General features: G+C 44.4%; 1 protein-coding gene across 1 annotated transcript in view; it reads left to right on the forward strand.

Moving 5' to 3' along the window:
• Nucleotides 1-22,980, forward strand: part of EFEMP1 (EGF-like fibulin extracellular matrix protein 1) — a 472,560-nt gene that overhangs the window by 311,012 nt on the left and 138,568 nt on the right. Inside the window, exon 6 of the mRNA XM_085612379.1 lies at nucleotides 19,718-19,837. Within this exon, the coding sequence (XP_085468505.1) occupies nucleotides 19,718-19,837 (120 nt within the window). The remainder of the gene's footprint in view (nucleotides 1-19,717; nucleotides 19,838-22,980) is intronic.

The raw sequence follows: 22,980 nt of genomic DNA on the forward strand, positions 1-22,980 counted from the left end.
ACTTGCCCATGGGCTTGCAGAGGTTGTCCATTGTGTACCAGGTCACTGACAGAATACTGGTAACAAAAATATTGTGTGGACAGAATAATGTGTCAAAATTATCGAGGATCAAAATATCTAGAAGGTAAGTGCAAATAGGTAAGTATAGATTTACTATTCTTAACTATATATATATAAACTCCAACTCCATTTTCCTTAATACGAAATGGACACCGACACAGGGGCAATATATATATATATATATATATATATATATATATATATATATATATATATATATATATATTCACTGAAAAAACCATAGGTTTCACACATGTTATAGTTAGCGGAAATTTTACTGATAAAAAACCAATGAAATTCCCCCATTATAGTTAGTGCAGGCAACTATAACTCACGCGACCGCAATCCTCTGCTGATGCTAATACTGTATTTAGACACTTATTTGCCCATGTCTTCTTCCATACATTTTTAGCTATACATATATTACAAATATTTTTTTTTCATAAAGACACATATGTCATCAGCAGAAGATTGCGGTCGCGTGAGTTATAGTTGCCTGCACTAACTATAACGGGGGAATTTCATTGGTTTTTTATCAGTAAAATTTCCGCTAACTATAACATGTGTGAAACCTATGGTTTTTTCAGTGAATTTGCAAGGTTTTTTAAATGCTAATTCCTAACTATAACGTGTGTGAAACCTATGTTTTTTTCAGTGAATTTGTACGTTTTTTTAAATGCTAAGTTACTTTACGCCATTCGTGGCGTGCGCGCCCACTTAACGCAGTTCGTTCCGTGCGCGCACGGTGCGCTTCGCGCACCGTGCGCGCACAGTAAGCACGCGGTGCGCTTCGCACACCGCGCGCCCACTTTACGCAGTTAGTGCCGTGCACGCACGGTGGGCACGCGGTGTGCTACGCGCACCGCGTGCCCACGTTATGCTAGATGGGCCATGTACGCATGATGCGCTTCGCGCACCGTGCGCACATGGAGGACATATGATGCACTTCGTTTTGAAAGGTAATATTTTAATTTTTCGTAATTTTTATAAGCCATGCACAAATGGTGCCCTTCGGGCACCATTTGCACACGGGGTGGACAGAGTGTGGATAATTTTTTTTTTTTTTTTTTTTTTTTTAAATATTATAGTTTATCTCAGCTGTTTTAAGCCATGCACAATTGGTGGCCTTCAGCCACCAATTGCACATGGGGTGGGGAGAGTGTGGATAATTTTTTTTTATATATAATTTTTTACCGTACGCGTACGGTAAGCGTAATCGGTGAAATTAGCGAAAAAAAAAATTCCGTTTTTGGCCTTGGGGGATCTTTGGGGACTCCCTCAACATGGCTATGTGTGTGGGAGCTGTCTAAACAGCCCCTTTACATGTTTTTGTGCTTTGTATTTTCATCATCACTCTCAGTGCGAGAGAGAAAATGGCGGCCGCCGCTTCCTGGTTTCGGCCGATTCGAATGTTTACTAAGATCTAAGAGCCAATCAGAATCGCGCTCGCGCACGCCACCGTACGCGTACGGTAAGCGTACCGTAAGCGCACCGTAAGCTGGCTCAGATATATATATTGATTTAAAGGCTATTTTCTCAGAATCTACTGAACAGATTTACACCAAACCTACAAAAGGCACTTCCTTGACCTGAGGACTACCTCTCTGCCAAATTTCAAGTAATTCTGTTCAGCCGTTCGGGCTGTAGCCCTGTCTAAATGTCCTATGGAAAAATGCATGGGAAAAACGCGTTTTGGGACCCCCCTTTTATCTCAGCCCCGCTTGACGAATCCCCCCCGAGACTTTCAGGGTAGGAGCGGAGCGTAGCGCCCCACCTATTTTGAAAAATTTGCGAGGATTCGTCGACCGGCGCCAAAGTTATTCAAAATAGAATGTTGCGGATTTCCTATGGAAACGTGGTCCTAACTATAACTACCTACTGGCGACCGCCAGTAGGTAATATATATATATATTAACTTAAAAAACCATAGGTTTCACACATGTTATAGTTAGGTGTATATTTCACTCATAAAAAACCAATGAAATTCCCCCGTTATAGTTAGTTCAGATAACTATAACTCGCGCACCCACAATGCACTGCTGATGATGTCACATATTACATCACTCATGACATGGTAAGTGACATCACTCATGACATCACTGATGACATCATCCTTGTGATAGAGTGGAGGATTCGTCAACCGGCGCCAAAGTTACTCAAAATAGAATTTTCAGATTTCCTATGGAAACACGGTCCTAACTATAACTATCTACTGGCGACCGCCAGTAGATTATATATATATATATATATATATATATATGAACTTCAACGCCATTTTCCTTAATATGTAACGGACACCGACACAGGGGCAAGATTTACGATATGTTCTTCGTTTATGAATTATGCAGTTGTAACGCGTTTCGGCACTTCCTGCCTTGCTCGCATAACAAACGTCATTGTCAACCCACCATTAAAAATACAGGGCTTACGGTCACATGTTGCTCGCTTCTCATTAACATGGAAAGCATTGTAAACCCCATATAGGCAAGACTGTGATAAAACACATTTTCACAGTTACGACCGATATTGACATCGTTCAGGGTCTGCTTTCATTTTTAACAAAACGTGATGACAATTAAAATTCATTATCAATCACCCATTGCTAGTGCAAATTAGGGGGAATCACCATCACATGAAAGGGAGACTTCTCTTTTTAGCTCCCTCGATTTTAAAGAAAGTGCAAGTGCTGACTGTTCTATTGGCAATAGAAAACCATTGTCGACCACTTGCCCATGGGCTTGCAGAGGTTTTCCATTGTGTACCAGGTCACTGACAGAATACTGGTAACAAAAATATTGTGTGGACAGAATAATGTGTCAAAATTATCGAGGATCAAAATATCTAGAAGGTATGTGCAAATAGGTAAGTATAGATTTACTATTCTTAACTATATATATATAAACTCCAACTCCATTTTCCTTAATACGAAATGGACACCGACACAGGGGCAATATATATATATTGTCAAGGTACATATATGTGGAGTTATATATAGTAAACCTTTGCTCACCTATAGAAACTTACCTTCACAATATTTTTGTCCTTGATATTCTTGACACAATATTCTGTCCACACAATATTTTTCCCCGATATTTTGTCTAAACACTGGTGTATTGAGGTTTTCAAGGAATCTGTGATTATTCTGAGTAAATGCCACGGTATACAAGGGAACCAGTGATGGTGTCTGGATGATTGTGCTAGAAAGCTAGGCATTATAAACTATGCTCATAATCAGCTTGGCTTACTCTTGGGTCTCCACATTGTCGTTACATCAGTGGCCTGTCTATCACAGTCAGCAGTTCAAATCAATTATGGTTATAGTTTGGTGTAGCATCAGGCCACCTGTTCTCCTTCTTCAGGGAGCTTTCATTGAGTGAAGGTGTGCAGCAGCAGAGGGCTGCAATCTGGTGTGATTGTCAAGTTACAATAAGGAGCCGACACGGTGTGCCAGCACTGGTGTGATGCTGGGTGTCAGACTCTATTCTCAGTGGAAAGAGGACAGGGACTACTGGGCTCCAACCGTTGTGGTTAAGGTCACTTGTCACTGTTGTCCTGGGGTTCAACCTACAAAGGCTCTGTAAACTGGGCCGACTAGGCCAAGTACAAACCTTTCCACACTGAAGCCTTAGGAGAGCAAGAGCCAGCGGTCACAGGCTTCTCAAAGAGGTAGTGTGGAGAAGCAAGAACTCAGAACTCAGCAGCTAAACCACAGACATGATAATTTATTGTCCAGCCCAGTGATAGTCTTTTGAGTAAATTAAAGTACTTGAAATCACACAGAGTTAATCAGTACTACACAGCACACTGAAAGAGGAATGCAATATCAGGCTAAATGTGTGTTCAAGTCTAGGCCGTACACCCTTCTGTACCTACCCCTAATGAACTTCTCCAGCATTTGTGCTGTATCTAAGCACAGGTGCAGTCACTTAATCAGGTGGCAACAGTTCTGTTCACTTTTCCTTCAGCATGATATTTGCGGGGAAAAAGTCTTAGTTCCTACAGCAGGCTTCAACTAGCTTGTCAGATTATTTTCCCAAACTTTGCCACCTTGTGCCAGTTGGGGTCCTGGCAAGTGCATGACAGATGCATGCAGTGGTCCCACTTCAGTGGCAATGTTTGAGTTACAGGGGTTGTGACTGAAGTGTCACTGGACACGTGGAGACTTTGGCATTATCAGTGCAGTGTTTGGCATTTGTGGCCTCTCTCGACTGCTCTCATCTTCACAGATACTCTTAACAGTTGCGACCTCAGGGCCAATCAGGGTGCAACCATCAGCAAGGCAGGAGCACTCAGGTTTCAACGACAGCAGTGCAAGTCTTTCAGCATGGCAGATTGATGATTTCTCTCAGTGGTTGCTTTGTGTAGAAAGTTTGATGTAGTTCACGATGAGAACCATTTAGAGAGACCAGCCCCTTCCACACATGGGCCCCTTCAGGCTCACTTCCTGGAAGTCGCTTTCTCTGGCTTTCCCCACACTGGAAACACACTATGTTTCTCCCATTGGTCAGTCTCTCAGACACACTCCTTCTGTCTCTCAGCAGAAAGGCAGGATCCCAAGTAGATGCTCAGCTCTTTCAGCAGAAAGTGCAGACTTCAAGTAGTGTCCCCTCAACTCTAGCAAACTGACTGTCAAACACCAGCATTGGTCACACAGCAGTCCCTTGAGTACTCTGTGGAGGACTCACTTCCCTGATGAACTTGAAACTGGAACGACATGGGTTGGTTTGGATCCTTTTATACTCATTTTCCAGACACAGGATGCGGATCCACAGTTTTCAGAACTGGTTTGTCATGGCTCTCTTTCAAATGTCAGTTTCAGACTGCTCTGCAGACATTGCCTTTGTGGAAGGTGGTAGCTCTCACAGCAGGTAGTAATGGGACTTTCTCCAAGCAGTAGTATCTAAAACAGGGACCCAATTAAATGTGAATTCTATGCACCTGGCTATAATCAGACTTTCTGAAGCAGTTGTGAGATACAAACATAGGGGCAAACCCTGTCTAGAAACATATTTAACCGTAACCTTATAGCAGCCCTCCTTATCTCTATATCTACCAAAGGTCATGCTCAAGAAGAGCTAATCAGCAGTCATTTGCTAAGAAGGCCCTCATGCAATTTCTAAAGAGAGCCCAGTCTCTATCCTCTTCACATCAGTGTCTGCTTCTCCGCCCACCAGCAACAGGAAGGCATGTAGTACACTTCCACTGTCTTGTAGAAGCTGTCCTCATCCTCCATCCTGTGACATTAAAAAATAAGGGCATCAATAATGGATCTCGCTAGCTCCAGCGGTCAGACCCACACAACACACTGAGTCTTAATACCATACATTTGCTATCACATGAGTGGGCTCAGTAGACTTAACTCACACCAACACAGGAAAAATATCTGGTCACACTCTAAATACAAAAACATAGTTTTCTTCCCACTTAATGTGATACACCCAGAGCATGGACAATAGTCTACTGCTTACTCTGAGTGTATGCTTGGCGCACTCCTCGAGTTCTTGGGAAAGATCCTGACCTCACATTTACAAGGACAGTTCTAGGACTCTACACACATGCTAGATAACATTTTTGCCAGAGTCAAAATAAAAATCTGGATACGAGTTTCCACATGCAGTATGGCATTGTGGATATACATACACACCTGTTTACCTTCAAGGGGACATTCAGCATTGAGTTACATGCTGATTTTCTTCCTGGGGTACATTTATTCATGAACAGGGTATGCTCTTGTACTATGTTTCTGGTATATTGGGGTCAGCACCACTGCAGATAAGCATTGTTTGTAACTGTCTCACTGTGGAAGCACTTACTGTGGCAGTTTAACTTTAAGATGCTGGGTCTCCAGCCCACAGTTGTGGTACAATTTCCTGCAGGTGCAAAGTCACAGTGAGGGAGCTTCCTCTTCCTAGCCTCTCTCATACATTTTCTACAGATTTTTTGGGCCTGACTTGTGAGATCATATATCTGGGGCACATTTCTTTTGCCTTTTGCAGATTGGAGCAATGGAGCCCTTGACACATCGGGTGCTAGCCTCAGGTTCAGGCCTCAATGCGTGTCTCTTGTGCCACTAATGCTGGTGCTCCCCAGTTGCTATGATGATGGGAGTGGGGCCTTTGGTGTAGTGTGCACCTACCCCACTCAGCTCACTCTTGTTTGGGATGAAGCAGCGGTATGACTGGCTGACATATGCAGGTGGCATCTGGCTCAGTTAAATCCCTTGGGGCATTTTGCATCTTTATTTTGACTGCTATACGCTTCATACAATATCAGTAAGACTATGCATTTGGACAACATAAATGTCAACCCTGTGCGAGACTAAGTACAGGAACACCATCGGGATATTGTGGCCTTAATCCTGGCTAGCTCATAATGCACCATCTGGACTTCTAACCTTACAATGTACCGGATGGTATGTGCAACCTCAGAACATGACAACTCTGACTCCCCAAGGAAATCATGGAAACAGATATCCCCCTTTTGTTAATAACTCATGCATGCCCAAAGGGAAATACAGGAAATACTCAAATCGGCATTTTAAACATTTATTGAAGCAATACGATTCTTGTATAAAACATGTGTGCTGAAATGATTATTAGAAGGAAACAGAAAAGAGTAACAGCATTATGAGAATGGTAAAGAAGATAAAAGATTCAACCACTGTGCTGTAACATTGATTATATGCATACATATATAATCATAGCTATACTCCTACCTTGTGCTTCCTAACCTCGTGGGCTTAGGGGCTGTGAATCTGCCAGAATACCCTAGGGTTATCTAACTCCCCAATTACCTGTGGATATGTTTAATCTGGGAACCTGTTCTTGAGCAGAGCAGGCCATCGTCCTTCTCTGGAAGGTGAACAGGATTCAGCTGGGCTGGAATTCTGGCATGGGTCAACCTCGTCAGTGAAAGCGGAGTGCTCCTCTCTCTAAACAAAGGATTGGTGATGTTTATATAATAAACTTCACCCATGTTACCATACGGCAGCTCCAGTCAGGCCACAATTATTGATTCTACCCTTGCAGGTTTGTCACTGAGCAGACACCAACACACATCAATACTTTGCACAGTGCACTTAAGTCTGCTACAGAATGTCCAAGGCCCTGATAATATGCCTATGAAGAAGTGTAAATGTAAGCAAGTGCATTTCAGTGAATAATATCCCATATGGGCGCAGATGTCAACTTTCAAAAAGAAAACATGTAAAATGGTGGTGTTCTTCACCCAAGGCTTATGTAACCAAATAACAGCACCATTTGAAGATAATAGCAGACACAGTACCATTGTGCACCTATAGGGCAGCAGTGTGATTAGCCAAACTCTACAAAGCGGCTGTGTTAAAGGCTATGGAGCAGGAGGGAGCAGGGTTGGCACCTCTGTAGGAGTGAGCAGTGAGTCCCACTTCTTCTCTGCTTAGGGAGTGTAGGTGAGCTTCTTCCAAAGGCAATATGAGGCCTTACACCGAGGAAAGCAGTCATCCCAGCAGGCATCTTTGATCAGTGGGCAAATTTTCATTTCTGCTGAGCTGGTGCAGGAGCTTCACGGCAGTTAACTGCACAGAGGAGGGCAGAATGGCTAACAAGGAAGGTGAAGCATGGCCACAGATATCGGCCCAGGCAAAACCTGCCTAACTTCAGGGTCTACAGAGACTATCACTGCTGTGGAGGCATATGAGGCCTCTTAAACAGAGCAGTGACATAGCAATCAGACTCTCTTCTGGATGGTGACTTTGGCAGTGCAGGCCTGGTGGCTTCAGGTCTGCTGGGTACCAGCCTTTATTTTGATAGCATGGAGTATGCTACTTCAGGCCTTACTGTGTCTAGGAGGAGCGTGATGCTGCCAGCCAGGAACTGGAGATTGGCCGCAGTGGAGCTCAACCCACCATTGAGTGCTGTAAGGGTTAAACCGCGGGTGGCAGCCTCAACTGTTAGGGGTAAGTGCAGACTGGATCAGGCCCTTCAGTTGGAGGAAACAGGTGTAGCCTTCTTCCTTTCTTTGTTGCTCCACAACAGGTTCCAGGCACTGAGCGCTGCTAATGAATAGGGCAGGTTTTTGCTTTATGGGCTGACGCCATCCCCGTATGTACAGCATTTTTTCTTCCGTGTATGAGGCGCTGCCCTCCTGTGATGCCCTCCATGCAACCTGACACTATTTGTAGAATTTTGGTCAGATCAAAGCTGGCTTGATGTATTCTTTTCAGGGACAGGCCTTGTGTCGCTGCACTTATCCCTCCACCAACCAACACAGGTAAGAACATCGGTTGCCTCAGCACATTTGGTCAACAAACTATGGGAGCAACAACTGTCCAGGGTGGCAGTGCTGCAGGAGGAGTTGGGCTTTATCTCAACAAATGGTGAGCAGGCAGGTAAATTTCAGATCACCTTGTCACAATTTTAGTCTTGCATTCCCTAAGTCTTCATCAGGGTAAAGGATAACACAGAAACGTGGGTGCTGTGGATAACATGACTGTGGAATGTGTTTAGCTACTTTTTTATTAGCAAGGTTACCTAATTGGTGATACCAGCGAATAGATGGATGTGTGTGTGAGAATACTGTCAGTCCTCTGGTAGGGGAATGTAGTGAAGTATCATTAAACCACTGCAGCACGCCTCATAAACAGGTTCCCCCCACCCGCCCAGCATCCCACTTTGGACAGACCAAAAAACTGCACTTAAGAATCAATGGTCAGGAAAAATCAAACATATATTTATGTTTCACTGAAGGTGCATTCCAGTCCTGTTCCATCCTAAACATTAAGCCCAAGCAGGAGACCAGAAGAACTCAAGATTTTGCAACCACCCACTGCAGGAAACCCCCATTGAACTGTGATGGCCTTTCCAAATGCCATGGTGTGGCTTATCAGATTTCTTACATTAAGACCCAAAGCTCAGCAAGGAGTCCTAAAAACTGACCAGAATGCCATGATTACACCTGTCCCGGGTCATGCAGGAAGATATACATGAGGTATATTCTGGTATCAAAATGATGCCACCCAGGATGTAGGAAAGCACCAACATCAGGTCTATCCTGGCATTCAAATGTAAAAGATACCATTCACAATACTCTTAAAAATAGAACAAAGTGAAAAAGTCAATAGGGAGCTTTCCTCCATAAGGCAACAAACTAGATGTAATGAGATGAATGAACCCTTCTCATAAATCACTCTGGAGGCAAGTTTGTGGAGTGAAAGAGGAAAAGGGGATTACATACTTGGGAGGCAAGCAGGATGCCTGTCTCTATTTTATAGGTTTATCAAATTCAATAACTGCAGTGGGAGAGAGAGTAGGACATTCCATGAGTAATCAAGACGGTTCAAATGTTTTTTCATTGATAGTTATGTTACACGCTTGTATTAAGTAAAACTCTTGCTGCGCATCTTTGAAAGGTGCCTCTTACCTCGTCAGCCGTGAGGGGAACGGCGCTTCATTCTGGAACCCTTGTGCTGGTCTCTGCGGTGCCGTGAGGGGAACAGCGGTGTAAATCAATTAAAAACTACTACCCCCATCATTCCCTCTTCCGGGTGCCTGCCTATCGCGTCATCAGGCAGCGCCGGGGAGGGTTAAAGCCTCGGGAGAAGACCCGCAGCGCGGGATGCTCTTGCTGCGCATCTTTGAAAGGTGCCTCTTACCTCGTCAGCCGTGAGGGGAACGGCGCTCATTCTGGAACCCTTGTGCTGGTCTCTGCGGTGCCGTGAGGGGAACGGCGGTGTAAATCAATTAAAAACTACTACCCCCATCATTCCCTCTTCCGGGCGCCTGCCTATCGCGTCATCAGGCAGCGCCGGGGAGGGTTAAAGCCTCGGGAGAAGACCCGCAGCGCGGGACGCTCTTGCTGCGCATCTTTGAAAGATGCCTCTTACCTCGTCAGCCGTGAGGGGAACGGCGCTTCATTCTGGAACCCTTGTGCTGGTCTCTGGGGTGCCGTGAGGGGAACGGCGGTGTAAATCAATTAAAAACTACTACCCCCATCATTCCCTCTTCCGGGCGCCTGCCTATCGCGTCATCAGGCAGCGCCGGGGAGGGTTAAAGCCTCGGGAGAAGACCCGCAGCGCGGGACGCGCGCGGGCCACGCCCGGGCAAAGCCCGGGCCAAGGGCAGGCCCGTCCTTGCCCGTCACTGCCTGGCCCTGACTGGACTGGGCCACCCCCCTAACATTGCCATATGCGCATCAGCAGGAAAGGTAGATTTGTACTTTTAGTTTGCATTGGCCATACGACTACTGTGCACTGCCTATGCTTATTGAGGCTAGTGGCCTCCTCGCCTGGATTATTGTAGGGTTGTATTGTGACTCAACATTTATATTATTGTCACACCACATTGATAATATTGTTTCGAGATTGCATTGTCACAGGGGTGTACACAGTATATGATGGCAGGCAAGGGGAAGCGCATGGGAGGGGGTGGGTCCTTGTCTGGCACACTTGACCATTTTATTACTAGAGCAGTCTCTGTTTTAGACCATGAACTGGCAATCACTGAGCGTCGGTTATCCTCCGAGCTAATTCAAGCTAGGCGTTCTTCCTTGGGTATACTTGCTTTAGCAAAATCCCCTAAGGACCCAGTAATGCAGGTTTTGGGAGATGTTGTGCAGCAGCGGAATATAGGGGACAGTACCATTACATCACCTGTCCGAAATGATCCAATTGATGCCTCGGGGGAAGTTGCCCCCTTAATTATTAGCGCTCCTACAAATCCTAAATCTGTCTCTACCTACCCACAGACAAGAGCTAGTAAAAAGGGTGCTAAAAGTGCTATTCTTAAGAGGAAGAGAGATGGGCTGACTCAGGGTGGGAGACAGGCTAAGCACCCTAACATTACGACATATTCACCATCGGAGACTGGTGAGGTTCAGGCCGTCGATAACTCACTTTTGGGTGAAACTTCTAATAGGCTTTTGGACAAGCCCCAATATAGTGATCTGACGTCTCAGATCGAGCAAATAGTCCGTTCCCTATTATTGCCACTTTTGGAAAGGGTAAAGGTGGTCACTGACAAAGTTGATCGACTTGAGCAAACTATCTTAGATAACTTTTGCTCATTAAAAAATGTTATCAAATTAGCCACCAAGGATAGTGACAACGCTATTAAGGTTAATTCCACTCTTCCTGCCCCGTCACTTTCTCCTCCCATCACTGATGCTCCATCTATAGCTAATTCTAGGGTATCTCACCCTAGAACTCTGACAAAAGTTAATACCACCACTCAAGGTGGTAGCCAGGTCAGGGTTGGTTTAAGGGACTCATCAGGAATCAAATCTGTTAGCAGGAGTATACATAAAGGATTAAACACAGACTCCGGGGATAGAACAACTAAATCCTCCAACATCCATATCCACCTACCTCCTGACTCCATTCCTTATGTTGTTGTCTTGACCGGTGTTCCGGAACTTAAAATCGGCACAGAGGAATCCTATCAACAACTCAAAAATAAAGTTATTTTCTGGCTTAATCAAAAGAGACCGATCCCGAACTTTTTGGACGGGAAGATTCTCTTTGCCAGAAGAGTTAGTTGGGTGGGCCCTAGACTAAAAAATGTCCCAGGGGATTGTATTTTTATTAATTTTAAGGAGAGCCGTGTGGTGCATTTTATTTGTGATCAACCACCTAGTCGTGATAGGTCAGAAATAAGGGTATACGATCTATGGTATTTTTATAATTTTTATCCTAACATTTCTGGAAGTTCTGGCCAAAACCAGGAAAGAAGGGGAATTAACCCAAACTTTGCTACATCCCCCCCCGAGCTTACTGATAATATATACCATCCGGTTGCCTTAGCTTGACCGGGGCTGGAGGGGTCCTCTTCTAGCATGTCTCCCTCACCAAACAATTTGATAGTTAGATCTGAGGGAAAGGGAGCTGAAGTCATAGAGCCGCATGAGTTCAGAAAAAAAACTACCTGCAAAATTTTAAGCTGGAACATTGCTGGCATTAGACTCAAAAGCCAGGACGAGCTATGGGTGGGCTATGTTGTGTCCCATGATATCAATGCATTGAAGGAAACCTGGGACACAGCGAACAGTCTTTCTTTGGATGGCTATGTTCATTTTTACATTCCAGCCACACCTAGTTTGGCGGGGAGGGCAAAGGGGGGCCTCGCATTGTTGGTTTCATTGAACCTGAAAGGATTTGCAAAACAGGTAGAATCTGGTTCCCAACATTGTTTAGTTGTAGAACTAGTGGTTGCAAACTCCCCTTCTTTGCTTCTGATCAATTTTTATAATTCTAAAGACAGTGTCAGCTTAAATAAGCATCTAGAAACTCTGGGGGAGGTTCTGGACCAATTCAGAGCGTCACATAATAGCTTTGAGGTCATCCTAATGGGTGACCTAAATATCCATCCCTGCAGCCTAGGTTGTATTTTGGACGATGATGATGGATCTCCCTATTCATCATCCACACATTTTGAACACACCAAACAAGGTGAGGCTTTGGAGAGCCTATTGGCTTCCTCAGAACTCTCCGAACCCGGCTGCTGCATGGAAGGTCAGAGACTTTGTACTTTTAAAGGAACTGATTCAGGATCAGTCATTGATTACATTTTTGTTTCTTCATTGATTTTGTCCTTGGTTTTAAATTACAGGGTTGAGGACTCCGTATTTAGTGACCATAATCCCGTGATAGCCGAGGTCGCTTCGGAAGGGTTCTTGTCCTTTAAAGACTCAAGAAAGTTGGGAACCAGAGCCCTTGTAGCAAAAGACCAGGGCAGGAGATTAAAATGGGCCCATGTGATCCCGATTACTTTTTTACAAGAAGTTCTGTCTAAGGTTGAACCGGAGGTGGGTATATGCTGAGACCATGTTAATATTAACCCCAGGATAGTTGAGGCCTTTAATACCATTTGCCTACATATAAACGCTGCCCTCCTGGTTAAATCTAAGCCAGGCGGCCAAATTGGCAAAAAATGGTTTGATACTAATTGTACCAAGGCTCATTTTGCTCTTTTGAAGGCGATAAAGGGAAAACCGAGTAACAGACCTCTGATCACATCTTTGAGGAAACAGTATAAACTGGCCATTAAAGCTCGTAAAAACGAGATTCAGGAAGAAGCCTGGAATAACTTACTGTCACCGGAAACTTTGCGGGATAGCTCCAAATTTTAGGGAGTTATAAACCATTCTTTCTTTTCCGGTAGCGAGAATCAGGCCATGGATTGTAGCATTCCTGACGAGCAGTGGTTAGCCCACTTTGAAAAAATCTATAGTTCATTTTCGTCTGGGAATTTAGATGGGCTGCTACCTTTGAATCAGGTTGGTCCAGTTTCGGCCTTCAAGGAGGAGGACGTAGAAAAAGCTATTCTTGAGACATCTAAGAATAAAGCGCCAGGTCCTGATGGCGTCCCTGCAGACCTATATAGGTCTGCTCCTAAACTGTGGGCCAAAATACTAACAAATGTCTTTAACGCCGCTAGAAATAAGAATATCCCCGAGTCTTGGGCAAAGTCTATAATCATCCCAATTTTTAAAAAAGGCCAGAGGGATGATCCGGCCTGTTATAGGCCTATTTCCCTAATTGACTCTGCCGTTAAAATCTTAGGCAGAGCCATTTTGGGCAGATTGAACACTTGGCTCGAGGGTAGTGGCATATTATCAGACGCTCAATACGGTTTTAGGGCTAATAGGAGCACGCAGGATCAATGCTTAAATCTTCACTTACTTATTTGCAAATATACTATTGCAAAGGAGGGGTCCTTGTATATGGCCTTCATGGACCTCTCCTCAGCCTTTGACCTGGTTAACAGGTCAAAATTGTGGAGTATCCTCTTGGACATAGGGGTTGATCCCCCTCTGGTTGGATTTTTGGCAGATCTCCATCGTGGCTTATTAGCCTCGGTGAGAATCACCCAAGGGGGAAGGTGCACCAGCTGCTTTAAGTCAGAGAGGGGTGTTAGGCAGGGGTGCATATTGGCACCTCTTCTTTTTACACTATATATAAATGCCTTGGACCCAGCCCTGGCCAATGCAGTGGCGGATGTACCACGTGTAGGAGACACTAAGATCCCAGTTCTCCAATACGCTGATGACGCCGTGCTTTTGGCACGTTCAGGGGTGGCTCTTGATAGACTATTGGCCTCTTTCGGTGATTTTATGACATCACTAGACCTGAAAATTAATACTCAAAAATCACAGGTAATGGTCACTGGTCAGGCCAGTAGGAAAAAGAAATCCAAATCTTTATTTTGCCTAGGCCACGAGGTTAAAAGGGTCCCAATTTTAACTTACCTAGGGGTTGTTTTTGATGAGAAAGGTACATGGGGCCCGCAACATAAACAAAAAGACAATTCTGTGGCAAGATCGGCCGCAGCTATACTTGGTTTTGCCAAACGGTTGGGAGCTCGCCCCCTGGAGGCCATTTTGAAAGTTTACAAAGCTAAATCTTTGGCTATAGCCACCTATGGCTCTGCCATTTGGGGCTATACTAACATCGACACCATTCAGAGGGTGGAGAACAAGTTTTTAAGATCCTTGCTGTCTGTTCCCCAGTCCACACCCACTTTTACAATACACTCAGAACTGGGTATGGGTTTGTTGCAGACTTAATCAAAGTGGCACCTGTCATATGTTGGTTAAAAACTTGGCTTAACCAGGAAATTCCTCTAACCCACGTGATACTCAAGGATTGCCTTGCCCTGGATAGAGCCTATAGAATCCCATGGATGGCATACGTTAAAAAGATGTTGGCAATAGTAGGCAGACCAGAGCTATTTAACTCCCCTGACTGTATTAACAAGAAGGACATCATGGGGATTAAGACCGCACTATTGACACGATTTATGGCCGAGAGGGAGGACTTGGAACTAAAAAAGCCATTAGTGAGAAGGAACTATGGGTTAATAACTGTTCCTGGTCTTGAACCCTACCTGTCATTTGTAACCAGCCCACTTCATAGGTCTCTCCTAATCAAATTCGATTTAAACCTGATACATTTTGTGCTAGGTTTTTATCCCACATGGGCCACCCCTGATAATGCTACCCCATGTGATTGTGATAATTTTTCCTGTCAGGACACACTACATTTTATTATGTTCTGCGAACATTACGCACAGATTAGGACAAAATACTTGTTACCTTTATTTAAAGGGGCTGGGTTCGCCCAGGTTCGGCCAGCGCTTCTGTTCTTGCAACTTTTTCCTAACACTACTATTGCTTTTTATGTAGCAAACTTTTTAGTTGCAGCTGTTCGCATCAGTAAGAAGCGTGTTAGAGCACGGCCCAGTCTTAACATGACTGACGTGGTGTGACGGATGGTGGTCTTTTGCCATGGAGTTTTCTATTCCTGTTAGACTTTTTAAATTGAAATTATATCTCTATATCTTATTTATTATTTTTAACTTAGAATTGAACTTATGAAATATGTTCTCTTCAAACTTTTTAAACTTTGATAATGTTATTTATAACTACTATTGTAATTGATGAATTTTTGCCCTGTATCTTATGTAATGTGACTATCTGTTTGTATTGTCTCTTTTTTTGATCTTCAATGATCGAATAAAAGTAACTGACTGACTGACTGACTGAAGTAAAACTAAAGCATTTTTTGGACCTTATCAATCAGTTAGTATGATTTTACATATGCCTAATTAAGAGTTGCTGGGAGTTTAGAGATAGAGATATCGGGGCTTGAAATACAAAATTAAGAATCTCCTCCAGCCCAAACTCTGGCCTTTATATGGTTAAATCACCAGAATGGAGAATAATCATAAAGACCCAGAATTCCTGGGTCCGTTTCTACAAGGTTGTCCCTGCTTCTGGGGACAGAGCTGCTCTCCTATGTCACTTGCTGGTTGTGGGTCCAGAAGTTTGGAAATTGTTAAGGTTTGGGGGCTGTTGTAGAGAACATTGTACACCATCTTGTGTACTAAAATTGTATTTGGTAGGGCCAGCTGCATCTTTGCATCTGTCTGCCTTGAGAGTGTTACCAGGTGCGGATTCCTATGTCCCCCACCCAGTAATATTGGGTGTGGAAGGGCTACCCACTAGGAATCGGCTGTAATCCCTATGATCTGCCCCCTAGTTCACCAATAGCTTTGCCACCATTCTTACAAAAAATTACATTTGCTTACATTTTGCTATTCTGGAAGAGCCAAAAGCCAGTAGGTGGAAAATAGTTTGTGTACAATTGTCAGGATTCTTTTGTAACGTAGCAGTTATCCCTCTTTTTATGTACTAATCATTCTGAACTGATTTAGGCAACTTGTTGGACTTAGCCCTTTCTGCAGGGACATCCCTAAACATTTTGCCTTCACTCCTACTTTTTGCTGAATTCCTTTTTGTTGGCCTTAGGACTCTGTGCACTTTACCACTGCTAACCAGTGCTAAAGTGCTTGTGCCCGCTCCTTAAAACATGGTAGAATTAGCTTATATCCAATTGGAATATTTAATTTACTCATAAGTCCCTAAGAAGTGGTACTACATGTGCCCAGGGCCTGTAAATTAATTGCTACTAGTGGGCCTGCAGCACTCATTGTACACCCACCTGCGTAGTCCTTTAAACACGTCTCAGGCCTGACAGTGCAGAGCCTGTGTGTGCAGAGTGCAGTGGATTTAAAAAGTTGGACAAATACTTTTAAGTTTTACATGTCCTAGTAGTGAAAACTTCTTCACTACTAAAAGGCCTATCACTACCATAGAATAACATAGTAGTTGTCTTATTACATATTATAAGTGTACTTTCCAAATGGGGAGAGATAGTTGGTTCATGTTTGGTGTCTCTGGAATCCAAATTTTAAATCCTAATTCATGGTAAAGTTGGATTTTAAATTATAATTCTGAAACTGCTACTTTTATAAAGTTGGCATTTTCTTGCCTTAGCCATTTGGTGCCTGCAGCCTCTCTCTGATCACATGACTGGGTGTAGTTGGCAATTTGGCTTTGTGTATTCCTCCTGGACAGCCACACACAATGAGAGCTTAGGTGTGATGGAATGGGCCATCACTGCTGGAAGGGAGGGAAGAGCTGGGCCCAGCATCATTTAAATTTTAATTGGGTGTGTCCTACCTCCACACAAAGGGCTTAACGGCCCTGCATTGTCACTTCAGCCAGCCTGGAACCAGAGCGTGGGATGCACTTCAAAGACACTGTCTAGAAGCTTCTCCCACCTTCCAGAACCAGGTCACCAGTGCATTAAAGAAGGGCATCAGACACCACAACTTCAGTACACTTCTGAACCTGTGCCCTCTTGCCTGGGGAGGAAGAACTGGGCCTGCAGCCCATCTTGAACCCAGGACCCCATAGTGACTCCTAGGGCTAGTTTCCTGGCCTCCTGATCTGAGCCTCATGGAGATACTAAGCTACACCAACAGCTCATGACCCGTCTTCAGTGAGTTCCTGACCCCTAAGAGGTGCCTTTCAGGTCCTGAACCCTTGGCGTGGCTCTTGAACTCTTAAAGTCAAGCTTTCGTGCTCTTCTCGACCACGAACGGACCTTTGGCACCGGAACTATGCCTCACGCACCAAAAACCAGCGCGAGCCGCCGCAAGTCTGTCTCTTTGCACAGAAAGTATCTTTCACCTGTGTGGACTGCCAACGTGAAGCTCCAGCCCGCGTGTGACGCCGGGCCTGCTCTTTCGACCCCGCCGACCACCACAAGCGACGTTCTTCTTTCACCCGGCGGCTTTCTTCATTGCGAACGGGACTCTTGGCACAAAACATGAGAAGGTACACTTTGAGCTGGCCTAATCTGGGACTGTATCTGACCCACGCTTCATCGCAGTCAGCCTTAACTTTTGGCTTTAACCTGATCCAGCGCCTACGAGATATCTCCCTTTGGCGCTTTATGCTTTTAAGCACTACATTGCAGTTTATTTCTTTTGGTCTTCTGTTCTTCATTTAAAATAGCTCTAATTTTCTAACCTGATGTGCGATACTTTTTTTGCGGTGCTTTCACTGTTTTACAGTTTGAAATGTTGCAAAAATATTCTACACATTGCCTCTAAATTAAGCCTGACTGCTCTGTGCCAAGCTTCTAGGGGATTGAACACAGGTGAATTTGAGTTTTGCTTGTGCTTTGCTAGGATTGATTGCTGCTTGACCAGGGCTCACACCCCAGCCAACCAGTAACTCATCTCTAACACAGCTCAAACACTTTTTAACTGATTTATTTATATGTTTGCTGTTTTAGGTTTATGTTTCAGAAGGGAAAAAATACCACATTTTACTACCTTTCCCAGTGTTTTAACCAGCCAATACTTAAAAATACAGGCCTGAGGCTGTATCATGATGAACTGGACGAGCTGAGTAGCAGTTTTTTGCATCTGAGGCGTCTAAGTTTCATACATATAACTTAGTATTTCTCCAAAGAGAACAAGTCTAAAACATTGCTTCTGACTTCTTCAGCGTAAAGTTCAGGCCTTAAGTCAGGCAAATGTTGCACTGTATGTATGAACTTTAAATGACTCCGATGCAAAATAACATGCTAGGGAGTCTGCGCTGAGCCAGTACACCTGATCATGATACAGCACCATAGTAAAAAACACGGTCAGGTGGCAAATCTGCTGGGACGAGGATGGGGAAGAGGAGAGGATGTGGTGTTACTGAAAAGTTGCTCCCTTTTGAACCAGGAGCTGCTGACTTTGGAAGTAAGGATCCCGGGGGGATATGTACAATAAAAGTCGCTCCGCCACTTCAGAAACGCAAGGCTGCACCATATTTGCAAGAATGTGGCACAGCCTTGCGTTTTCCCCTGCGATGGCGCTAAGTTTAACAACTTAGCGCCAACGCTGGCACCCTTGCACCAGAGAGCAAGGGTGTCTGTGTGCAGGGGAGGATTGGTTATGTGTGGGATGGTGTCCCTTCCTGCACATAAACAATCCTAAAATGCCATTTTGTAACTTTCATGTGTGCTGCTTCATGCAACACACATGAAAGTTACAAAACGGCATTTTTAAAAAGGTTTATTTATGTAGAGGAAGGGACACCTCATGGGAATAAACCATGGTATTTTGCTTCTTCCACAAGGCAGCACACATGGAAAAAGCAAAAACGAGGGGAAATAATGCATTTCTCCTCATTTCGCCAACTTAAGACAAGGGTTTTCCTGGTCTTAATCTTGGTGCTGCCTCCTATGTATGCCACCCTTGTACATAGGGGGCAGCATCAAATACAATGGGTGTTGCGTTGGAACGCCCACCACAACACCCACTGCACTCCCCTTTCATGCTAAACAAGGCGTGAAAGGGTGCCTTATGTACAAGGCAGCGTTAAACCACGTTAAATGGCTTAACGCTGCCTTGTACATAGGGCAAGGCCCATATGCCCCCAGGTTTAAGTCCCGGCGTCGGCTCAGCATCCGTTGATTCTGGGCAAAGTCAAAAAATGAATCTTGTTTTGTGTAACATAACTGGTGCTGATGTAAAGCGCTCCTTGGGCCGAGTTCGTAATATATCAAACTGCAAACAAATCACAGTCCCTAAACCTCAGAAGGATAGTGCTACAGCCGATTTAGGCCGAGTGGCAATGTTGTTTTCCACGTAAGCAACCTGTTTACCCACTGGTTGTGCAAAATGAGATTTTATGACACGAAACATATCAGCGAATAACGTCTGCGAAAGCAAAGTACTGTAAGCTTTATGTTAACTATTGAACAACGTAATATAATTTCACAGCAGAGTATTGTGTTGAGCATGCCTGTGAAATCCCTATGTTGTTTTTTTTACACCAGATATAGATGAGTGTATGCGACCTCCGTACTGCCACCACAGATGTATTAATACACCTGGCTCATTTTACTGCCAGTGCAACCCTGGTTACCTGCTCGCAGCCAACAACTTCACTTGTACAGGTAAGCACTTTTCAGATCCTACAACCGAATCAGCTGGCAGTACTTAAAACCTATCGAGTTTCTGGTTTGTTTGTGTTTTTGGTGAGCTGTCTTTTATTAGCAGACATAGGAGAATAACAAGCAGTAATGGCTCATGTCCATGGCAACTAGTGAATGGAAATATGTTTAATCCCCCTCGGAGCATATTAAAAGTAACAAACGAATGCAAAAGTTCACAAATTAGTCAGCAAACTTGTGAAACATAAATGTGCAAGTGTTAAAGACCCCGGAGTAACACGATAGGGATTAAGCCAGGTTAATAAGCAACAACTTTCCATTTAAAACCGCCTTGTTCTTTTTCCATTCATTGCTTTTCACTCCCCCCTAGTGTGTCATTTAGTGATACATGTTTCTTTTGGCCAACAGGCGCGTTGGCAGTGGTCTTAGAATATCATCAACATTTGGCTGACCATAGCTGAGCTTGATTATATTTTATGTGGGCGAAATAAGGGGCATATTATCAAGGACCGCGTTAAAAATTATCGTCAGTTTAGCGGCAGAAAACAGCCGCTAAAGCGGCGATAATGGGCTTGATAATATGCCGCAGAGAATTCCCATAGAAGCCCAGGTTGACACCAGAACATGGGCTTCTATGGGACTGGGAACTTCAAGCAGCCCTGGCAAAAATGATAAATTCAGCCCCTATTTACACCAAGTGAGTCCTCCCCTCACAGTACTTCTCTAAATCCTGCGACTCCAAATCCAAGCAGGACGATTATTATCGATTATTATCTACAGTTGATTCCTCCAGAATAAACAAGAAATCATCAGGTGCATACATTGCGCATAGCTGCAATGTTTGTTTTTCAGAGACTTGCATAACTCTTTGCTTCAGGCCACGATTTTACATTGCATTCTGGGACCTGAAGTATGGGTGTTTTAACGGATCAACAAGGCTACAAGTTCCGCAATGAAGAGACTCATGCAGTATCAAATCTCGGCTCGGCAGAAGGAGCACAAGCTAAAGACAAATTTTACAACACATGCTAAAATTTCTCTCTAAAAAAGCCCGTCGTTCCCAATCTAAGCAAAATGCTTTCCTTTGCAGTCGCTGTCAAACGTCCACACACGCTGGTGAATTAAACAAAGCTATCTGCACCTAAAAGACGCAGAGGAGAGAAATGCTTCTCCCCCAAAATAAAGGGAAATACACTTCAACCCAATATAATGCCTGCTGCTTCTATCAAGAAAAACACTTGCAGATACATACTGTGGGCCCGCTCAAAGTTTTCAATAACCCTGAGGACGATGTGTATGTAGGTACCCATACAGCGTACCCCGAGTGTCTGTTTCGGTAGCTAAGCGACTTACAGTAATAGCGTGCTCTGGGAGTGAATGACTTGGACAGTTTTAACTGTCCTTCATGCGCTTCTCCGACCTCTTTTCTGATGTCTTATGTGCGCGATCTGTTAAAGTGTGCAGGCGCCAAAGTGGCTGTTATTGGGTCGGAAGTACAGACGTGCGCATGACGTGCACATTCACCCTAAAACCAGCTCCCAAAAAATCTCAAACTGGCAACATTGCAAGTTGCTGCAGGGCTGTGTAACTCATCACCACTTCCGTGGAGTAAAACCGGCCTCCTGGGGACCGAAACCGGCCTCCCAGGGGTTCGCCCGCTTTCCCGGCTGGCCAGTCCAGCCATGCAAATCCCTGGGTCCCAGTGTCACTGCACTCGCTGCACTATGAAAGCTATGCCCTGTGGGAAGTTCTGTGTCTACAGAAAATGGTGTCAATGAATGATTTGAGCACCGTTCTTAGAACACACATCCCATTAGGAGAGTCACATTCTGCAGTCTTCGGCCTACCTTAGTGAAATCTTTGTAAGATAAGTGGGTTTTAATCATTCCCTGATAGCAGATCAATTGTCAAGATGCTATTCTTGCTAAACAGGTTCTACACTACATAAGGGCGTCTGGGTGTAAGGCCACAAAGTGTCCACTGCTAATCTAAAACATAGGCTCATATTACATAAAGTGAGAACTAGGAGCGCTAAGTTGTTTGTGCCACGGTTTTGTGCTCACTTTTGTCTTAAATAGTTGAAGAGCAGGAGTAGCGCTATTTTATTTTCATACTCGATTTTATTGATTATAATTGAAGAAATAAAACGGTACAGCACATTTTAGCAATGCAATTAAACAATAAGAGATTGTTGTATTCACGGGGTTTTGGCATACAGTGCAACCCATATTCCCACGAGATCTCATACAGATTAATTAGAGAAAATGTGACAAAAAACTCAATTACCCGATCTGCCCGAACCCAAATCTTCTGGTGTTTGGCCGGGCATCCCCTTTCTTCGTAAACAGGCTTTTCCTGCACTGCACACCAGTCCACCCCTCTGCTCCACTTAGTTATACTAGTGGGGGTTGGGTTTTTCCATGCTGCAGCGATGTCCCTCTTGTCCACCATCATGGCCGTACCCAGGAATAGTTTATCTACTCTAGATCCATCCAATCCATCCGTGACCCCCAGGAGTATGTTCAGGGGGTTGTGTGGAACCTTCCAACCTAAGACTTCAGTAAGTTCAGTTTCTAGTGTTTCCCAGTATGGGGCAAGGGGGGCATGTCCACACCATGTGGTAGAAGTCTGCCGGTTCTTGGCCACAATGTGAACAGGATGGATTTGGTCGCAGAACTGCCATGTAGAGGTGATCGGGAGTGAGGTAGGCAGTGTGGAGATAAAACAGTTGGACCAGGCAGAGCCTGGATGAGGTAGTGATGGTTTTGGGTGCCATCAAGGCATCTCTCCAGTATTCCTCCTCAAGGAAACCCACCCCGTTTTCCCGTTGATTTCTGAGCTGGTCTAGTGTGGTCGGGCCGTTATTAGTTAAGGAACGATATATTTGTGATACCCCTCCCTTCCCCAGGTTTCTGATCATAGTCTGCGCTTCTGTGGGACTGTTGTCTGGGAGTGCCGTGCTGCTTGGTATATATGTGTTGAGGGCGTGGCGTAGTTGCAAATACTTATAGAATTGAAATGGATGGAGAGAATAACGGGTCTGCAGGTCTTGAAATGTGCAAATGTGATTGCCAAACCATATGCCTCCTAGCTGGGAAATACCAATCAGGTTCCATGCCCGGAACCCCTCCAACTCTCCCACTTCT

This window comes from Triturus cristatus, chromosome 6, assembly GCF_964204655.1.
Source record: "Triturus cristatus chromosome 6, aTriCri1.1, whole genome shotgun sequence".
Classification (NCBI taxonomy): Eukaryota; Metazoa; Chordata; class Amphibia; order Caudata; family Salamandridae; genus Triturus; species Triturus cristatus.